Genomic DNA, 22,819 nt, shown 5'->3' with positions numbered 1-22,819 from the left:
GCTTCATTTTAACTATCAATTAACTAGTTATTTTTTTATTATTCAGAATTAACTTTTATATAAGAAAAACACAAAAGGCCCCAAAATCAGTTGGTAGCTAGCCAAATATCCCCGATTATGAAATTATGATTTGATTATTGTTCACAACTTAACAAATGCTAATTCCAATTTATTCAATAAACGCTCAGTAGAATGATATGTGGAAAAGAAGGAAAAACATCGACAGCTGACAACAGAGTTACAGGGTAGATTTTTGTGTCATTGATATAATGGCGTATTCCAGGGAAGATTGCCATATACAATCAAGGTAATGCCGTTTTATAATCTATATTTAATCATAATTCAACAAATGGATCAAATGTAATTAATTAATTGACAAATATTAAATTGATTTAATAAATTATGTACGTATGTAAACCTTCATATAAATAATACAGATAATTATTCATCACTTTATTAATGAATAACAGGAGGCACGTAGTCCCATATCGCAGAGGAAACAAATTCATACTCCTATTGTTTAAAAGTGTTTGTATTTGTAATGAACACAAAGAGCACAAACCTCATTGACCTCAAGCCTTCGCATCTACATAGGTATTGTGAAAGTAGGTAGATGCAAACTTATGAACATAAAAATGGAGGTGAATAAGTTGGAGCTCTTCAGTTCATCTCTCTGAATCACTGTGTCAAGTTGTGCGATATCTTTTATTTTAATAAAACAATTACATTTCGGGGAAGAATCAACGACAGCCAATCGTCTATTTATTCCTATTTACCTCTGTCGACACATTTATAATTGCTTAGAGCAATTATTGTGTGACAAAAATAAGTAAGTTTGAAATACAATCAAATATGTAATAATTCCATACGTATTTCCTTAGTCTTTTGTGAGTCAGGAAAATAAATAAATAAATAATAGTGCCAAAGATGAAAAGAGCTCATTAATTGTTCCTCAATTAGTAACGCTAAAGTCATAATAATCACTCTTGTTCCTCCGAAAAAACGCAGTAATCTCATAGATTTACTTGGTAGGCTGATATAGTTGGAGCCATGTTCCTATTTAATCACAAAAATTTAATAAATTATACTTCCAAAAATATTGAATGGCAGTCAAGGTTTGATTCTCATAGTATTAGTAGGGTCCTTTGGAATAGAGTTGTTCAACTTAAAAAATTTCATATCAATAGCTATTATATATGTTCATATGGAGATACATACATAGAATAAAGAGGTAAGATTGCATTTTTCAATTCAAATAATAAAACTTTCACCTTGGTGGATGAGCTCTATTAAACTTCTATTGAAATGCCGGTTTCATGATCAATATTCTTTCACACAAAGGTCATTTGGTCAATGAACATTTATAAGAGTATTTTCTATCTCGAGCGTTTCATGTGATGTCAGCAATGTGTTTGATGTTTGCCATTTTAAGGGTCTAAACATGGAATAATCATGCATAATTTTTATTACGACATGAGGGTAATATAAAATAATTGATTGGTTGAAGAATTGGAAAAAAATGAGTTAAAAATGACTGCAGTTCCCAAATTCATTTATTTTACCTTTTTCTTCATATATTGATTTTTTTGCTATTATTTCACTTTTGTAACATCACAAATAATACTGGGCAATGAAGTTAAAGGATTACTCTCAACAGCTGACTCAATTCTGTTTCCAGTCGTGTTGGATCAGCCCTAGGACTGATCGCCTTATCAGTCTTTTCCCCCCACCCTCTCAGTCTTTTTTGTTATCAGTCCGATCTTTTCTACCATTCAAAGGTCCTAAGGGCTGATACATCGGTCTTTCAGTCCTACGGTACTAGATACCTATTTATTTTCATCAATCATATGTAGCTAGGATTGAAGAATATAAGAATTAAGATAGTAATAAGTGATGGCTAGAACGTATAATGATTCGTTCTGACTATCATTCTAGCTATCAATGATACTTTCTAGTCACACATCTCCTATATGTTTATTGTCTCTATGAATGAGGTCATGAATGATGATCTAACTTCAGCAACTCAAATGAGGTAATTAGTAGTAACTACTTAATTTCAGCTGTTGTAGTTTCTACAAAAGACTGATTAAGACCGGTCCTAGGACTGACAAATTTTAATAGGACTGCAGTCTTTTTAGTTTTTTAGTCCAATCCAACACTAACTATTAGAAAAAAGTTCGGGATACTTATTTGAGACAGCTGTTGACTGCAGTTCCCCAATTCGTTTCATTTATCTTTTTTTCTTCCTATATTGATTTGTTTTTTATTATTTCACTTTTGTTACGTCACAAATAAATATGAGCAATGAAGTTAAAGGATTACTCTCAACAGGTGACTCAATTATGTCCCCAGGTTATATTCAGTACAGAAAGTAAAATATTTTCACTTTTAAACTATTTTGTTAAAGTTTCATCATGATTTAATGGAAATTTGTTCTTTTTATGTCATAATAAAATCAAATATCAGGGGCGTCTGCAGGATTGTATATTAATTTGGGGTGGAAGGCTAGTTTTTTTGAATTTTTTAGAATAAAAAGAAGTCAAAAATTCAAAAATCTACAACTATTAACAAAAAATTAATTTTTTTACCAAAAAAAATTCAAATATCCAAAGCTATTCTTGAACAATTTAATTTTTTGAAAAAAATTACAAAATCCATAGCTGTAGACAAAAAATTTTAAACATTACATTTTGATGGAATAAAAATTCAAAAATCTATATCTATTCTTAGAAAAATGTAAAAAAATTTGAATAATAAATTTGTAAGAAATTAATTTCAAATATTCAATTTTCTAGAAAAAAGCGAAAATTTCTTCTTCTTTTTTTTTGGGGGGGGATGGGACTACAACCCCTCTAGCCCACAACCTGCAGTTACCTCTGAATATGAGCCTATAAGATGATTCAATTTGTACGTCAATAAAACACCGTATTCACCTTTTCCTTATTGTTAGTATCTCTCTTTTCATTTAGTTATGACTAGTACCGTAGTTAAAACATTGTCTATTCAATAGTAAAAAAATTTTTAGGTACCTTTATCTCACTACATTGATTTACAAATCTGTGAAATGATAATTTGATATCTAGACTCAAAATGTATGTGTTTTTTATGAACTGGAAGGTTAAATACAGAGGCGTGCACAGGAAGTGTGCTGGAGGGGGAATTTTTTTATTTTTACTATAAAATTTAATTTAATTAAAAAAAAATTCCCAAAAACTTTTTCTTTTTACAGGTATGGATTTTTGAAATTTTTACCAAAAAATGTTATATTTGAAATTTTATTTTTGAACAACTAAGGATTTTGTAATTTTTTTCCAGAAAATTTAATATATAAATTTGATTTATTAATTTAAAAAAAAAAAAAAATTAAATAATTTTTCTTAAATTAAATAAATTTTAGTAAGCTATTTCCAAAATTTAAATTTTGAAAATAGCCGTTAACTTTTGATTTCACTTCCGAAAAAATTAATTTTGCGTGAATAGTTGGGAACTTTTGGTATTAAAAAAAATCCAAAACTTAAATTTTTTTTGAAGAATATTTGAAAATTAACTTTTTTGTAAAAATTTTCAACCATTAAATTCCAATTTCAATTTTTTTCAAAAAAAAAATTAAAAATTCAAATATTCAATTTTTGTAAAACTTTTTCAAAAATCTACAACTTTTCACAAAAATTTTAAGAATCTGCAGTTGTACACAAAAAGTTAAATTTTTTTGAATAAAATTTCAAATATTACATTTTTTGTTAAATTTTTTCAAAATCCATAGCTATTTTTCGAAAAAATTTCAAAAATTACATTTCTTACAATAAATTATTTAGAAAAAAAAATCAAAAATCTATAGCTATTCTGACAGCAATTAATTTATTGGAAAAGCAGTTCATAAAAATACAAATGTAATTCGTATTTAATTTTTAACCAAATCATTATAGTTTGCTTTTGTGTTGACGGGTAAAATCAACTAGAGAAAATAGTAATTCATGTAAATAATTTGATTTTATGAAAACTTTGCTAAAAATAGATTTTAATCACGTATATTAGTATGACCTTCAAAAAGCAAAAAAAAAAAAAAATCCTGTGTTTCATTAATATATTAGAGACAAATAAGGAACCAACAAAAGAAAAAATATTTATGTGCATTGCACCTGGTTACGGATTGTTGATTTCCATTGAACAACAATCTCATTGGTTGTTGTCTCAAAAATCAGAATAGTCTACTTTAAATTCCTATATATCCCTGAACTAATTCTTAATTATTGGAAAGTAATTCTTATGGTAAATAAAATGTGTACTAAATATCCAAATTAATATAAAATATTTATTTTGTATCTGAAAGGCCCTTGAAATATCTGGAAGTAAAGTTTAATTAGTGTATGGCATTTGCTACATACACAGTTGCTATTTATTCATAAAAGAAAAACAAACATAATATGTCAACTCAAAAGCAACTAAGTGTGGATTACATTTCTACTCTTTGAAGAATAAATCCATTGTATTTTTTAGCTAGCCCGTTTTTTTTTGGAATTGGAAATCTTAATAATAATTTTTTATTTCCCTTAGCAGTTGGTATTATTATTTAATTCCTGAGTAGTGAACGTCCTTTCCTAGTAAATAGGTTCAATTATTTTCATAACCGGATTGAACATTCGTGTGTGCTCATAAAAGATAGAGCGTTGGGAGTTATAATTGTAATTTCTTGTTGACTCAAAGTAAAATTGGGGATCGACATCGGAGTAATTCTTACCAATGTTTTTGTTTATTCCTTCTCCCCCTCCTCAACTGATTGTAGCTAATGCTATTATTTCATAAATTTCTTCTAAGATGACGGCCAAAGAAATAGCCAATATACATATTTTCTTGGGATTGAAAAATATCATTACTTTTAAGTACTCGTCCAAGAATATAGCCTCATCCGATGTTATGTTTTGACTCTTAGAATTAGCTTCAATCATAAAATCGGCCATTGCACTAGTATTTTTAACTTTTGATAGTTCCCTGAACCTAACCACTATATCGTAGAACAAATTCTAGGATGTGGCACAAGGGACCAAAAGACCTATTTTAAATTTAGTATGATAGAGTAGGAAACTTTTAATCTGTGGGAGTATTTGTTCCAAAGGGTTTGAAGTTTACTAAATAATTTCCTGTGGTAAACGTAGTATTTTGTTTCAGGCTTCAAACTTTTTATATCTTCAGTAGCTATCAAGTCGATACTGCTTAGGAAGTATATTCAATCTTCTTGGAGGAAAGGTTGTGTGATACAATAAAGATAACGACACGTTTCATTTACATGAGATTATGTAGATGGAATATTAAAAGGTCATCAATAGACCAAAAAATACAACAAACGAAACTAAGCAAAAGACCCGAGACCGATAAGCAATATATTGCGGCCTCGGTTCCACTTTGCCGGTTCCGGTTCTAGCACTTCAACAACCGGAATAGGATTTAGTAGTTCTCAATTCTGATTGGCTAAAAATTAGAAGCTGCTACATGTTCCTCCAGGCACGCATCCAGTTTGAACAGGACGTCTCCCGCCCTAGTGAAAAGAGAACAATTAGGGCGACTACGTCACAACAATAACACGATATTATAGGTCGGGCTTAGGGACATAGTCTTCCTTGTTTTTAGATTGAATTGTTTATTTTTCCTTGGCAGCTCTTTCCTTAGAGTACTTTAGGTCGAATGATGAAAAAAAAAAAAATGATGTTATTGATGAAATCGTTTGACCTAAAGGACTCTAGGGAAAGAGCAGTCAAGGGAAAAATAAACAATTCAATCTAAAAACTAGGAAGACTATGTTCCTAACATAGCACTAGGACGGTTTATTTTTCAACTTTTTTCGAATTTCTATTATGACTAGTTCGGAGGGGTTGTGATATGGTAAGATATGCAAAATTATATTTCTCTACAATGTCATCAATAGGTAGCACATCCAGTTCAAAGTTTGAAAGGATACATATGTTATTTATTTCGGCAATTAAGATTAAAGTACAGCATTAATCATTATGCTAAATCACTATAAATGTCTTCTTAATATCTAAATCCACTTACGATTAAGTTTTTGCCTTGTTCCCAATTTGGCAAAAGATATAATCTCGTACATGTATAGGACTATATACTATATGACAGCTGTTCTACTCTATCTGTAATGGATATTTGATGATGAAAAAAAGTTGGAAATCAAACCGCTCTAATCAGAACGTCATTTTGACCTCCATTATTTATTAAATTATTATGGTAACTGTATTTACTCAATGAAGTTTGCTATTCTAATGAATTTTATCCAAAATATAACATTAGAAAAAGGTCGTAACCCCGTTTTAGAGGAGTTTGGCATCTGATTATAAGAAATGTGTGTAAACACACGATTAATTTATTTAAATAAAAAATCATCACAGAAAAAAATAAGAAACGTCTTTACTAAATTAAAAAAACGACATGAATTACAGTCTTCAGATAAAAAATCAGCTTTAAAAAAAACCAAACTTTATATATGTCACATCGACAATAAAAAAGGTTCCCATATTTTTTTAGATGTAGACAAGGATTTGAAATTACTTTTATATAAAAAAAAAAAAAAATTCCAATAGGCAAGAGCGTTGTTTACTTATATTCGTTTGTAAAGAAAGCGATAGAGAATGGCGTCATCTTCCGGTATAATAATACAGCTTAATGAAAAATAATATTATCTTTTAAATTTTACATGTTTCTCACAAAGAGGGCGCTATAAAACTTCTTTTGAGCATGATCCAATTTTTTAAACAACAAGCTACAGACTGCCACACCACCTTACGGAGAATATATATCTTTTTAGTTTGTTCATGTCCTATTTAAAATATAAACAAAAGGGCTTCGCACATTTATCTTTGCTCTATGCTAGCGTCTCCTAAAGGTATTTGCAAGTGGGGCCCAAACATAGAATAGTACAAGAAATAGTTAGTTCCCCTATGGTTCCAGCACTACTGCTCTAGACCCCGCTCATGAAGAAAAATGACCTGCTTGTTGTAGTAGTTAAAATGCATAAATTGACTTAATGTAAAATATATAGCTTTTGCATATCTTAATTGGGATGTCAAATTGATGCCAAGGTATTTCGTCTTGATCGTTTGTGTTAAGTAATTGACTTTTTCATTAACAGAAATACATCCATACTTGAAAATAATATAATCTTGCGGTATGCTAAAAAAAACTGACAACCCCTCCACTCCGTATCTAGTAATGATATTGACAGAAATTACTCCGATTTCGATCCTCAATTCTACTTCAAGTCCAAATTATACTTATAACTCTGCAACAAATCCTCGGTGTTACTTTTCGTATTTCACGTACTAGTGAATAATTTATACTTATAAGTCTTATCTTCAAGTTTAAAAGAACCCTGATAAATGGTTTGAAAAAAATAAAAATATTTTTCAAGTTGCAACCATAAAACATGTTCTCTCTTACATAATCATATTTTTTTAATCCATACAATTTATTTTCCAATGATAATGTCTAAATAATATTCAGATTAGAACGAACGAACTCTTTAAAAGGTTGAGTGATTCGTTGGTGTTGGTAATTATTCCGAAATTAGTTTTATATACTTCGCTACTATAACTAATATTTACTCCGATGATTTTATTATTCAAAATCATACAAAATATAAGAAATAATTTAAAAAAAATATATTAATGATTTTATTATTCTGAGAAAATATTTTAATATTAAGCAACTCCTCTTTCGGATTTTTTAAAGCTTAGAAATATAATGACTTATTGCAAGAAAATTTTTATTCTTTATATATTATATAACAAGGGATTGATAATGAATACAATATCTAAATTCAAATGGTCTATAGTTATACATTTGAATACAAATGTATAGATAAAGGAGAAATACATAACGAAACACGCACAAATGTACTCAACATGGGCCAATGAAAACCATAAAATGTTTCTTAAACGAGTCAAATACACCTGTTATGAACTTTACAGAAAGTCTTTGAAACAAACTTGATAAAATTGTAGCGTGATAAAGAATCAAGGTAAAATATAGAAGAGACGGTGGGGTTAAATTGAATAAAGAAATTTACTAGATTTTCAAGAAGAATCAAGTGCCATTTCATCAATAGAAAAAAAAAAAACCAATAATTAGCTAGAATCCCCACAAAAATATGCGGAAAAGTCAAAATATTTCTTTGATTCAGAGGCATCACTAACTCCATTTTGAGGGGCTTCAAAATTATACCAAATATATATAAATACGCGTATTTATATAAATAATCGTATTACGGTATTGATAATTTTTAGAGCTATATATGACATTGTAGAAAATGATTTTGTATAGATCATTTTCTTACCATATCACATATCACTCTGAGCTAGCCTTAATAGAAATTCGAAAAAAGTTGAAAAACAAACCGTCTTCTTAATAGTGCTATCTTTTTTTTTTAAAAATTGGGTGTCAATTTTGTCTTTAAATTTACATAGTAGTATTACGTACTTGTAAAACATTAAAAATAATAAAATATCAGCTACAGGGAACCCATTATTTTTATAATAAATTAAGTTAAATTCAGAGACGGCCGTCCTTTTGACTTCTGTGGCTTCTTGTGTTAATTTGATTAAAAATAATAACTAATAATTCGCATTTGAGTGAAAAGTAGCTATTAAGTTGGAATACATCCCAATTTTATTTTGATTTATGGGTATTTGACACTCGGTAGACCTTAATCCAACACATTAAGTAAAACCTCAAAAAAAATATTACATTCCTAATCCTCACATAGCATATTATATCAGAGCTTCAGATTTTGTATGATATTACAGTGGCTTCGTTAACATGATATATTATAAAAGAATCTAGATATGTCTCTACTCTCTAAATATGCGGAACATCAACATAAAAGAAATCTTGAACAAAAATAAAAAAAATGAGTTAATCCCAATTAATTTTTTTACTTCTTATATAAATATAGCACAATATTTCATAGCAGATTATTTCAATTTGTAAGATACTCAATAATTTTAACTATAGTTTAGAGGCTTTATTTGATTAATGATAAATTAATTCCCGATATGGCTTTTGAAATAAAATCTATAAAATTCTCATTCTTTTATTTTGACTATCAATTTTGTCTACTTTAAGTGGAATTTGGTGGCAATAGTTTGTCGAAAAATACAAATGTAATCCAAACTCAATTTTGAGAAAAATCATATTAGCGTGTTTTTTTATTGACAGGGCACATATGTTACAATTATCGGTTAGGTCAGACTATTTCCGCTCCCATTGATATTAATGCTATGATTCATTAATATTAATACAGTAATACCTTGTGCCCAATATATGAGTTTTTTTGAGACACGTTCAGGTTAAAAATTTGAAACAGGACAAGCTCCTAGTACTATTTTTTATAGTTATTTCTTAATATATGATTTACTTTGAGTTAGAAGTTCTTCTCAGGAAAGAATTACTGTACACAATATATCCAAATTAGAGTGACCTAAGTTGTTGGATTGGTCCTAGGACAATAATATTCGTGGGAAAAAAATTGATTGTGTATGAGATTTTAACTAATAATATATACTTATATATTTAATAATTTCGATGTAAGAGAATTAAAGCAAGTTTATAGGTGCTTCATATTCAAAATAATTGATTAATTGATAGATATAAAGCTCATAAGCGATTCCATTTATTTTCCGAAATATTATTTGAATCTATATTCAAAACAACCCAACCATCTTATTGGAGGAAATTTCCTTAATAAATATTAAAAAAAACTATATTGAACAAAAATCAATCAAAATTGACAATTTTTCAAAGTATTTCAAAAAAAATTGAAATGTAAGGCCTATTCTATAACTTCAGCTAGGATATAAAGTGCTTGTAGAAGAAAAAAAAAAAAGATATTAGCTTCTATGTAAGGTCCTTCATTTTACTCGATTTTTTGGTGGTTATATAGATTTTGTATTCATTGTTATCAAGATAAAGTAATAAATAGTTCATTTTTTAAATGCTAAAATGTTTGTATCAATTTGTTAATTACTTTGATTTTCGTCAAAATAGTTCTTTCATGTCGAAATATGCCCCGGAATCGTAGTTATATTCTAAGAACTTGATTTAAAATAAAAAAAACTTTGAAGACTAAACCCTTACAGGCTGAAGGTTTAATGATCATTTTCGTGTTCTGCGGCTTAAATAACAATAATAAATTTGGGTTTCAGCCTGTAAGCTACGGGGGGGGGGGCAGAATAATTAATTGACAGTTTTACAGTGAGGGAACTAAGAGTTCCATTCGAACGCCCACTTAAGATTTAGAACAGAATCGGAGTTCAATTTTTTGGGGGCAATACATCCCTAATGTATATACAGAGTGGGGACTCTGAAATTGCAATAGTATTTAATAACAACTTTATGGACCTGATTTCATTACGTAACCAAATGACATCTGAAACATCAATAAACAAGTTTTGTTTTTATGCCATGTCTCCAAGTGCAGCAAAAATGTTGGAGCAAGAAGAAATAAGGCAAAGCCTGTGTGATTAGGCTGCAGAGACTGTTGACATCTTCATCTAGATTGCCTACGACATTGAGGATGGAAATTGTGTTGAAATTTGTATTCTGAATCTGACTGTCTGACTGATAGCTTTTGAGTGGTCGTTTGTTGATTATATAAAAATCCCGTTTTTTGTAATTTAGCTACTTCAAGTTTTCGGTCCCCATTTAGTAATTGCTAAAAAATTGGAAAGGTTTATTAGATAGATTTTTCGATTGTACATACTTTGTTTATATGAAGAGCATTAGAATCAATTTCCACGTACAATGATTCTAAAACCATTTAGTAATGTTTTAATAAAAAACCAAACATTTAACGTCCTTGAATGGACAATGCTTGTTCCATTAGCTGGAGATAGGTACATAGTACATCACACATTATATGGATTATTATATTAATCATCACTTCATAGTTTATACAACCATGCTTCCTGTCTTCCATCGGAAGGCACATATGTACATACCTTTGTTAACTTTGTATATAAGCACATATATTTATAAAGAGTATGTAGATATTTTATTAAACTAGAGATATATAGTATAATAAATAAGCATACCATTTCTATGAATAATTGTTAGGAAGCATTACAAAAAGATACTCCTTCCGTTATGCAATTTGAACGATTTTGGTACTCATATTCATTGAGTAGTTTATAATCTACATTAAAACATTGTTTTAGAAGCTTTGATTATTCCCCTATTAATAGTGGATTATATAACCGCCAAAATATTGCATGGAAACAAAATACTTTTAGTTTTGGCTATGCTTCTAACTGTGACGATTTCGATCTATTAATATTAATTCGTTTCAAGTTGGAATTCTATCAAGCAATATTTATACTTTTTGTAAAGCAAATTTTACTCCTACTTAATACAAAATATATAGGTTTAATAGTCAATAGGCCAATATGGGACTCACAGTCCGTGAGTTACTCTAATAGAGCATGAGAAAACTAAAGAATATATTTTCTCCGCAAGGTGGGGGGACAGTCTGTAGATTGTTGTTTAAAGTAGTTGTTTAAAAAAATTGGTATATGCTAGGTAGAATTTTCAAAGTGGCCTCTATGTGTGTAACATACACCCTATGTTTTATATCTATATACTAAAGTAAAGTATATGAATATCTGTACATATGAAAACAAGTCACAAGGTGCATTGTATTTAGAGCTACCTGATGTATAGCATAAACATCTTAGAAATAATATATATATTTTTTTTGGGATGTGTGTCGAGGGGAAGCCCTGCAGTGTCCGTCATCCAAACACTGTGGCCCTCAAAGCCACAGTCCGTCAGCACTGGGACGCCATGAGAGATGATTAAATCCACATCAGGTGCCAGAACTTCCCCCATCGCGTGGAAGTAATCTTTGCCGCTAAGGGTAGCTACATTAATGATTAAGAGAGTTCAGACACAGATCGATTTATTTGATTAATTTTGTAGAAATTCTATTGTTAATTAATAAGTTATATCTTTTTGAAGTTTAAAGTTCAAAGTATTCAGATTTTAATGGACCACTTGGTATACTTCAAAGTTCGAATCTATTATGATGGAGTATCTCCATTTGAAGATATTTTTATCATTATACATATTATGTGACAATCAATACATAATCAAAAATGATTCTCAGCTTTTCCTTTGATGACTGGTATTGAATGAGCTATTTCCTCAATATTCTGGATCACTCAGACTAGAGTTCAATAAACATATGTCTAATAATATAGGTTTTTGTGGTTTTACGAATGAAAAATTCAAAGATACATAATTAGTTAATGATTTCTTAAATAATAATCATTGTAATCATACACACTAGTTAATATATTTTGTGACGAAATAGAGAACACTATCGAATGTCCTTATGAATGTTATTAATATATAATAATTTCTGTAGAAGTATGCGAGTCATTAAATACTTTAATAAATAAGTTTGTAAATCAGAGGCATTTAGCAAACATTTTAAAGAAATATTAGGCGTAACTCCTCTCATTTGTTGAAACCTACCTTTTCTCAAAAAATAACCTTCATTCATTCATTTAAATAAAGAATCAAAGACACCAGGAGCACCTGATCAATTTCTGTTGAAATTTAGTTTTTGTTAGTGGGATGTTGATTTTGAAGTACCACAGATGACGTCACAAAATCAAATTAAAATAGGGACATTTTATTGATAGTTATAGGGTAGTGCATGTCCAAAAGCAAACTCTAGATTTGTATCAAATGTAAACTCTGGTTTGTAAAAATGAAGGGACTCTCGTAAGGGTTAATCTTTTTTTTGTTAGTGAATACTCTAGAGACTAAAGTAAATTGTAGTCATCCCATCATATAAATTTTTTTGCGTTGTCAAAAATTTATCATTATTCTCAAGGACCGAACACTTCATATGAACTGATATAAGTATTGAGTAGTTACGTGTGAGTGTGCTCATAAAAAAACGCTCAGTATTTATAGTAGAATTATCTTACATATTATAACTGCAAATTTGTTTTCTATTTTTTTTTCAATGCTGTGTACCCCGTTTTTTCTAGCTCATGAATGTGCCAAGGGTAAAATAGCTTGAGAAGTACGGCAGGCTATAGGATTAATCCTAACTTTTTGAATTTTCTTAAGCAATTATTACCTTTGTAATGCTGTAAAAATAAGAATACCCTTGACCGAATATTGAATCTAGTAGATATATTAATTGATTTTTGATTAGGATAGGATGGTGTCTATCCAATACTTACGCCGAAAAACAATCAAACATTTCAATGAGACGAGCACAAAATAACATAAAACAATCACATATTAAATATTTCAAAACATAGTAATCTTTCCATTGCTCTCCCACGATGAAAGCGTTCATACCTTTGATACAATTCTTTTTTAACTAGCTATGTAGGTATCTAGCTAAATCTGATAGTTTAGGATTTGACAGGAATCACCACCCATCCTTTGTATTTTTAAACAAAAAGTATCATATCTAGCTGCAAAAGATAAAACTATTGCTCCCAAGTTTGATCTATGAATTGTCTCTTCACAGTTCAATTTATTAGCAATAAGGGCTTTGCTATTGCCCGATTTTCATAGCTTTTTCGCCCTTCACATTAAGAGAAACAAGTTCAAGAAAGAAGGAAAACAAAGGTCATTCGACGAAAGCATGCATACCATTTTTAAAAACTTTCCGCAATCCTTACGGGAATCGTAAAAAAAGACAACTCACACAAATGAACTTTTGACATATCTTATTAGATACATGACTATATGAAGGCGAAATCCTCATCTTCAAGTGCCAGAGCCCTGGATGTAAATTATATCTTGCCGATTATGTAAGGGGAAACCGATATTTTCTTCTATCGGACAAGGAGGTTTTAGTGGGGTTCAGTTCATGAAGAGTAATAATATGTAGGTATTCTTATTTTTGTTTTAAATAGAAACTATTCAAATATATTTTCATTTATTTATAATTCTCTGCGTAATGTTGAACGAAAATAACAAGGTATAACCTCAAAAACTTTTTCCTAGACAAAGGTGGTTATTTTATCAAATTTTATGTATAATTAAGATAATCTTTTGAAGCTCTTTATAAAGTGTGACAAAAGTTATTTGAAAAAATATTCACTTTCAGCTGCAATAGCAATGTTATTGCAATTAAAATTATTTAGAATTATAATGATATAATAAATATGTTGACGTAATTTTATCCTTATTTTTGTTACCATAGGAGGACTTTGATTGAAAAATGAACTGCTTGAGAATGGTGCATTGGCTCACGCTTCTCTCGATTGTAAAGATAATGGCTCAAGGTAAGGAGACGTTTTTCTTTCTATCTTTTTTCCTCCTTGAATGGAGTTAATCCTTTCTTAACGATACATTAATTAATTGCTCAGCGTAATCATTATCTGTTCTACTTTGATATGCAAGTAAAGTCCATGGGGGTATAGAGTTAATTTTCAATAAATAATAACACCACATCAAATGTTTTATAAGTTGATGTGGATTTTGTTCGTCATTCATTTGTTGATTGACAGTTTTTATACTTATTTATTTTACAAATAATCATTTTTGAGTAAGTTAAAAAGGACTTCTATTCAAAAAAGAAATAGGTACATCCTTTATTGTCTTTTATGTTCTTTTTTTGCATTAAAGAGTTACACACACATATATAGGATTACAAATACATATTATGCGTCTTGTATCATGTTCTTTCACTTTACTAATTCGATAATTTGTACATAAAATAACGGTTGTTTTTATTGTAAAAAATAAAAATAAAAAATATGAAGAAACACAGACGTACACAAATAATAATAATTAAAAACAACATGAAATCAATCCAGAACATGATATAAACATACACTGCAAAACATATAAAAACAAAAACACTAAACCCTTCCAAAATATATAATTTTTTTCTAATTTCTATTCAAGTATATACAGATATATATACATAATATTCACAAACATTAATTATTTAATTATATATATAGAATATGTTTAAATTATAATAGTCCACTCAAGCATATCTCTATTTCTAGCTCACAATGCTTGTAAGGATGGAAAACTAGTCTATGAAAGAATACCAGGCCATAGAATGGATAATGGATTTGAAGAACACACGGTAGGAACACAGTTGATTTTTATTTTTTTCCAGTTTTATTTTTTTTCAAACTTTGAATCAGAGATGAATTAAAAAACAACTAAACTTTCACTTCTCTAGCCACCCAATATGCTAGCCAATCTATATATCTACTGAATTCTGTATAAAGTCCTGGATATACCCCACAGCCTTTACCACTGCTCACGATACCCATGATAGTGTAGTGACTATCATTTAAGAGGCATACAAGAGGGCCTCCTGAGTCCTCTTGGCAGGCGTCGACTGTACCCCCTGCGCAAAACTTACCCGTTTTATCTACATCCCGTCGATATAGATAATCGCAGTAGGAATGGGGTACGTCTCCAACGAGGATTCTTGCTGCTCTCACAGAGTCAGGGTAGGATTCAGTGTTATTATATTCTGTCATACCCCAACCGTGGATTTCGCAGTGTTGGCTATATAATTTTGTTAGAGGATAGTCCTGAGGGGGAATACAAATAGGTCTTACATCCATTCCAAACTGAATATAACGGTTATCAATACTACGGCCATTTATTGTTTTGGCCCATTTACGACCGCGTCGAGAAATAGGCTGCAATACAATGAGTGCAATGTCATTTTTACCATCTCCGCCACCATCCCGGAGTGGATCAAAATTTTCATGCTGTATAATTTTCTTCACACGAAACGTTTGCTCGTCTGGGTCAGATTTAAGGATGTAGTTATCACCAACGCGAGCAAACCAAGTCTCTTCTCTAGCATTATTTGTAAAGCAATGAGCCGCTGTCACAAGTAGATTCGGAGCAAGGATAGTGGCAGCGCACATAAAGAGTGCTTCACCTGTTCGAAGGAGTACAAAAAGAGAGGCAAGCCAAGGAAACGTTCCTCGCGGAGCAGGAGCTGTTCCCATAGTTGTTTTATCTTCCCACACTATACGACCACGGCGGGACTTTTTCCTCTTTTGTAGAGGCAAATGTGGAAGATAGTCCGACTCGCGGAGGCCACATGGGCCAGATGTTTCACTTATAATTTTGCTTAGTACGGCGTGAGGAGATTTCCATCTTGGGATCTCAAATGAATCTTCTTCTTCTTGATGGGATGTCGCGGATATTCGAGTTGAGTTCGCTGTTGTGGTGCGGGGTGTTGTAGTAGTTGTGGTTGTCGTGGTCGTCGTCGTGGTCGTGGTCGTCGTTGTGGTGGTGGTGGTTGTTGTCGAGGCTGTGGTAGTTGTTGATGTGCTACTCTTTCTGGATGAATAATTACTTTGCGTTTTTGATGATGATGACCGAGAGGGTGCAATGGACTGCCATTCCGTAGGGAACCTGGATGACAGATTTGGGCTGAGAAGATTGCTCCAATAATCTTGTATACTTTTAAGCCTTCGATCAACCTATTTTTTATTAGGATTAATTAATTAAGAAATCAATCATCGGTCAAATATGTGTAACAGAAAATCGGATTTACCTCAATGTTCTCTTGAGCCTGAATGCCAACAAGGAGAAGCATGATCCAATGCTGAAATACATATACAAAAAACCAAATAGTCTGTTTCTATTATAAGTAATATTCATAGTTACTCACAAACTGACATTTCTTTCTCATGGTGGCTTGGATATTTGAGGATTATTTTTTGATAAACTATGAATATGATTTTGAACAACAGCGACGAGGAAGACACCAACCAAGACAAAAAAAGTAGAAAATGATTCTCTACTCATGCCGTTTCACTTCTTAATTTTTTTCTTTATTATTATTTTTATTCCTCCGCGCGTTCTCGTTTCTCTTCTTTGGTTATGGATGGTTATGGTTGCTTCAGTGAAACGGGCGTGTAAGTAAGTACTACTACTACTACATAAAACTCATCTCATATCCCCGATGAACGCAAGATTTCCAAAATACATTAATCTAGTCTTACTGTTGCTCCCTTTATAAAAATGTTTTTTTTTTACTGCAAGAAGTCATTTACGCACAACCATTCATGGCAAATAAATGAGCCACTCTTATGAATAATAAAAAAGAGTTTCTCTTCCATGTACGTACGACCATACAAAAAAACAAACTAAAAAATTCCTTTGCTCATTGAAATTTCAGTAATTTTGAAAGGACCACAGAGCTGCATAATTTGTTATCTGTTTGTATTATTATTATTATTTTTTGCACTTCCGCTATGAAATACGAAAGTAATGATAACCCAGGACCGTTCTCACTTTTTCCGTTCATTTATTTAAAAAAAAAACAAGTTAAGACTCTACTTAGTTAATTTGTATTCCGTTCATTTTTTTGTAAGCAATCCTTCGGAATCAATTCATTTGCAAAAACAGCTATTTTCTTCATCGTTCCTTTATAGTTTTATTGGTGTGAACATCATATTTTTTACTCCCTCCATGAATTTGTAAGGCCAATAGTCGCTTTCGTTGCATCTAAGCTTAGCTATCTCCTCCATTGTTTCATATGCAGTCATCTAATCGTTTACCTTTCCTCCTTGGCAACACCATGCTTTATTTTTGATGATCATGTACTTGGCAAAAGTACTTTTGCCCTTGTTTCCTTCTTTTCATTTTGCCATCATTTTAGGGATATGTTCTCTTCAACACTTTAGTTTGCCATAGCCTCATATTTGTTATTAATTATTGTGGTAGTTTATTCCTTTACAAACTACAAATGACGTCACTGAATCGTTTTTCATCGTGACGTACGTAGTATCCCTCTCACAGAATTCACATTGTGAATTTGTAGAGGTTGCGTAGTTAATTACATAGTAATTTTATAATATCCTCAGTGCCTCTTAGTGGACAAAAAGTACTCTTGTAGCCTACTAAATTGGAACAAAGATTGATCATGTGATCATTTTTTCTCCACTTGGTTTTGGTATTTGGCAAATAATAAAAAGGAGTAAAGAAATGAACAGCTTAATGCTCGCCATTTTATTAAGCCCCCCCCCCCCTGAAGCAGCCATAGTCCTCCTTAAATTAAGAAGTTTTTGCTTTTAACTAGAAATTTTTATATATATATTTTTTTTTTTTTAAAAATTTTACATTTCAAATTGACTTGAATTTTTTAATTTTTTCTCCAAAAAATTTAATATTTCAGGTTTTTTTCAAACAATTCAATCTTTTGCTAAAAACTTTGGGTCAAATTTTTTTCTAAAAAAACTAAATTTTTGAGAACAATTACAAATTTTTTTCCAAAAAATTTAAGTTGGTGTGAATGGCTCTGAGTTTCTGAAATTTTTTTCTAAAAAATTTTTTTTTTGTCAATAGCTGCAGATTTTGTTTTTTTTCGAAATAAATTAACATTTCAAATTTAATTTTTAAATATTTTTCCACAACAATTAAATCAAATTATTTTCTTAAAAATTTTAATTTTTTTTTTTTTTTTTTAAATTACAAAAACCTAGAAATCAATCAATCCCCCCTCCCCAATATAATCCTGCAGACACCCTTGTACCATTAAATTTTCTTCTCTTGGAGTGATTGTTACTCAAACTCACGTTCGAATGTGTTGAAAACATGAACGTTTCACATTTTCCACTAAATATCCAAGTCTGATAAAATGATTTTACATATATCACCTGCAATCCTCACAATATTTACAATGAGATAATCCCCCAGTATTAAAAAGTGTCTTCTCTCTGTAAGCTCTTTTTGATGGGAGACCTTTTGATACATTTACCACCAAAGTAAGGGGGGTTTCTTTAACAGTTTTGATTAATTGACGTGAAAAGTAAATTCTTTTCACTTTTTTTCCACTCTTGTGATAATTAGGATTACCGTTATTAGTATGTGGAATATTACATATGTCCATTATATTTTAATCAAAGGAGAACGATTAAATAATATCACTACTGGAACCATCATAAATGTTCCTATTAGTAATATAATGGATCCCTAAATCGCAGTTCTGTTTTCGATTAGGCTTTTTTCTATAACGGTTCCCGATTCTTAACAGATTATTATATAAATTGTAGCAGTTCTGATCGAGTCACCCAGATCCTTGATTGGATTATGGATCAAAAGGGGCATCCGTAAAGGGTGGACTGGAGGGATTGTACGGTACATCCCGGTAAAATAAATGTCTTTTTGATTTTTACTAGAAAAATGTAATATTTGAAAATTTATTTTAATTTTTCAATATTTTTTCCAAAAAAATTAATTTTTTGTAAATAGCTATGGGTTTCTGATTTTTTTTTCATAAAAATTTAATATTTAAAATTATTTAAAAAAAAAAATAGTTTTTTGTCAACAACTGTGGATTTTTTTTCCTAAAGAATTAATTTTCCGTCAACAACTGTGGATTCTTGGAATTTTTTTCTGCAAAATGTAAAATTTAAATTTCTTTTCAAAAGAAGTTAATTTTTTGTGAATTGCTATGGCTTTTTTTTTTTTCGAAAAAATTTAATATTTGCAATTTATTTTTTTAAATTTTAATTTTTCAAATTATTTTCTAATAAATTTTAGTATTTTTTTTTTTTAATTCCAAAAACCAAGCCTCTTCCTCCCCCAAAAAATAAATATATATATATACAATCCTGCGGATAGCCCTGATCAATGTCTTTCATACACTATATTCGTTAAAATAACACCAGGAATGAGCTCTAAGGTGTAGAGGTAGGCCTGTCATTATTCTTATTGGTCAGTTAGGTGGTCACTTAGGGCGGGATCCTCAGAGGGGAGACAAAAATGTCTACATTTTTCAAATTTCCATGTTAATAATAAGTATTTTCGGGTGATTTAAATGATTCACAATTCAGGAACCAGTTCATTTAGAAAGAAGGGTTCTTTGAAAAGTAGTTTGCATGTAACACACTTTTCTCAGTTTGATTTTCGAAAACTGATTCGGACTCAGGATCCATTACATTATAGGGGGGTACCTACAACATAATGCATATATGACACAAGGTATTATTTCACTAACACCACAAAATACAATGTATTTGGTTGTCAGCTATTGATGTTTCTGCAACTCTTCCCTGAATATCTCTTCTAACCGTTGATTGGTTGAATTCCAATTCACTTTTGTTTAGGGTTGAAGAGTTTCATAGAATTGTTGAATAATAATATCATAGTTAGGAAAAATGAGATAAGTAACAACGCGAGACAAAGTAACAATGTGGACAGTGCCCATTATTTTAAATGAATTAATAGGATGGGAAACAAATCCTGAATGGGTTAGTTTGTTGTTTTTTACTTTTTTCACCTCAAGATATATATTTTCTAATTTCACTATTTGAGAAATGGAATTTAATCCTGTGTGTTTGTGTACACATGCCTTTGTTACAGGTCGACGTTGTTGAAGGAAGCAAAAAAAAAAAGAAGAAGTTTCTGAAGGATTTATTATAGTCAATGATTTGATGTTACTTTTTTATATAAATTAAATTTTTAATCAAAATTGATTGCTTCAATAAATTTAAGCGCAAATATGTTATCTAAATATAATTAATCATGACTATGGAATGTCTTTTTGAGATGTTTTTTTATCTTTTTATTAGTATAAATTTAAAAAAATAATAGTTGGATGAGCACCTATGATTTGTAAGTCATATAGGCCAAATGTAGTAAGACCTGGCAAGGGCGTAAGCAAAATTTTTTTTTTTTTCTTCAATCTTTTACAAAAAAAATAAAAAATTATTATTTTTTTTTCGAAAATGATTTAAAGAATCCACAGCTATTTACAGAAAATTATTTTTTTTTGCAAAAAAATTAATTATTTTGGAAAAAAATATCAAAAATTAAATTTCAAATATTAAATTATTTTAGTGCATAACAAATCATAACCTTCTCGGACCGGTCTAGGATTTTCAGACCGAATCCCAACAAAAGACATTGCCTTGCTTTAGTAACATCAAAAAAGGATCATCAATCTTAAGTGACATGTTTTCAACAGTTCAACTCTACATAGGCTTGGTCTCGTTGTGATTACCAATGCAACTTGATTAAAATTTCAAAACAAAGAAACAATATAAAGATAAGATGGTCGATTATCCTATGAAAATCTCACCTCATTTAGGTCACCAGCTTCGAACGATTTTTAACCTGGATTCTTACAACAGAATCAAGAATAGTCACAGATACCTCTCCTGTGCTGAATATTAGGAGGTACGATATATTATGTCGGGAAAAAGTAATTTCGTATTTTGCCCTTTATTTAAATGCTTTATACGAAATTTTACAATCCTCCGATTTAAGTCAAACATACACCGTTCTGTTCGATAACTTGTTGTCAATGAGAATCCAACTTCAAAATGTCCTTCTCGTAGAAGAACTTGTCTCTATTTGTAAAAACTCGTACAAATAATTGGGATAGGACTCTATTGAGAACAAATTTGTACACCCAAGCGCGTTGGCCATATACAGGAACAGGTAGTATTAACTTGGTGCTAGATACAGCCTTTATGTTCCAAGTACTTCCCATCCCAGCTTCTGGAGCTTCCTGCCCGTCATCAAAATGTGTTATTTTTGGCAATTTATTAATGAAACAAGATTTATCTCATATTCGATTATATTTTTACTAACATGACGGTCTATCATAATATTTTCCGTGATTTTATCCACATTTTCGACGACATGGCTGTCAGTGCGTGGTATATCATTCACCTCTACTACACCAGAACTAAATCCCTTGAACCACTCTTATGCAAAACGAACTGAAAGTGTATCTGCCTCGTAAACATCGCAAATTTCCCCTGCTCGCTTTCGATGAGTTTTTCCCTTTGTGGTAGTAAAAATGTAAAATGTGACAAATTTCTTCCATTGAGACCTTCATCCTCGACGCACAATAATTCACGACTAAGTCCTCGACACACAATAATTCACGACTAAGCTAAACCAAGTGCAATATTGTTATAAAAGCGTTTGTAGTATACCCTCACACCTTTACAAACCCTTATCGTATGATCTGATGTGACCAATAATGTCTATGGTTTTACTGTGGGCGGGGACCACGGCAAAGATAAATGTCTGGGACCATTTTCTTTATTTATATAAAATTTAATTTAATGTCGTTAATATGAAGAAAATATGTCCCATAACGTATTTATTTATAATGTAAAAGTATGATTACTTTAACATATATGTTTGACAAAATATGGGCCCCTTATTTTATTACCTTTTATTATTCTCAACAGAATGACATGAGTTTTATTATGAAAAGTCATACTTTTTGATAGAATTGACAACTATTAAAACTATTTTGAATAACGTTTTTTTTATATATGCAATAAAATCACGGGTATTTCGTTAAATGTACACACAATCAAACCAGGGCTTAAAGTAAATGTATCAACTCCCCTTCACCCTCAAAAGACCGGCACCTCTGCCACTACAGGGAATCCCAATACATTATTTGTTTTAAAGTAAAATAAAGATCAGTTTAGAATTAAGATCACTTATCTATAACGTGGAATTTGGTCGTAATGCGAAAGTTTACTTTTATGAAAATCATAATATGGATTAAAACGGTACTTTACTTTTATGTCTATTGAATCCGGTATTTGAAAATAACAATAATAAATTTGGATTTTAGCCTGTGGGCGTTCCAAGACCTGAATTTTGATACATAGTATTATGCATTAGCAGGTATGGGATTCTTGTAGAGAAAAAACACAGTTTTAATATTAAAATGGGAAAACCTGTTGGTATAACTATTTTTTTCAAAATTATGTTCATTATTTTATGATCATCTCCTGAAAAAAGAAGGCCAATCTATTTATAA

The 22,819-nt window shown here is 30.5% G+C and overlaps 2 protein-coding genes across 4 annotated transcripts in view; one reads left to right on the top strand and one right to left on the bottom strand.

Moving 5' to 3' along the window:
• The first annotated feature begins 596 nt into the window (after positions 1-596).
• LOC121128491 (uncharacterized) overlaps positions 597-22,819 on the top strand; it is a 53,592-nt gene continuing 31,369 nt past the window's right edge. Inside the window, exons 1-3 of one of the 3 annotated variants that reach the window (XM_040724074.2) lie at positions 597-829; positions 14,234-14,315; positions 15,048-15,130. In XM_040724074.2, coding sequence (XP_040580008.1) covers positions 14,252-14,315; positions 15,048-15,130 — 147 coding nt within the window. In that variant the 5' untranslated portion in view covers positions 597-829; positions 14,234-14,251. Of the gene's footprint in view, positions 830-1,023; positions 1,232-14,233; positions 14,316-15,047; positions 15,131-22,819 lie in introns of those variants that run through there. The other 2 variants (XM_040724076.2, XM_040724075.2) reach the window with 2 other exon arrangements.
• LOC121128492 (proclotting enzyme) lies at positions 14,606-17,110 on the bottom strand. Its single transcript, XM_040724077.2, has 3 exons — positions 16,691-17,110; positions 16,574-16,624; positions 14,606-16,499 (listed from the first exon to the last, which is right to left on the bottom strand). Exons 1-3 carry the CDS (start codon positions 16,709-16,711, stop codon positions 15,210-15,212), a joined length of 1,362 nt encoding a protein of 453 aa, XP_040580011.1. The 5' UTR covers positions 16,712-17,110; the 3' UTR covers positions 14,606-15,209.

The sequence above is a fragment of the Lepeophtheirus salmonis genome, chromosome 13 (assembly GCF_016086655.4).
Source record: "Lepeophtheirus salmonis chromosome 13, UVic_Lsal_1.4, whole genome shotgun sequence".
Lineage (NCBI taxonomy): Eukaryota > Metazoa > Arthropoda > Copepoda > Siphonostomatoida > Caligidae > Lepeophtheirus > Lepeophtheirus salmonis.
This window is presented reverse-complemented; position numbering and strand designations above follow the sequence as displayed.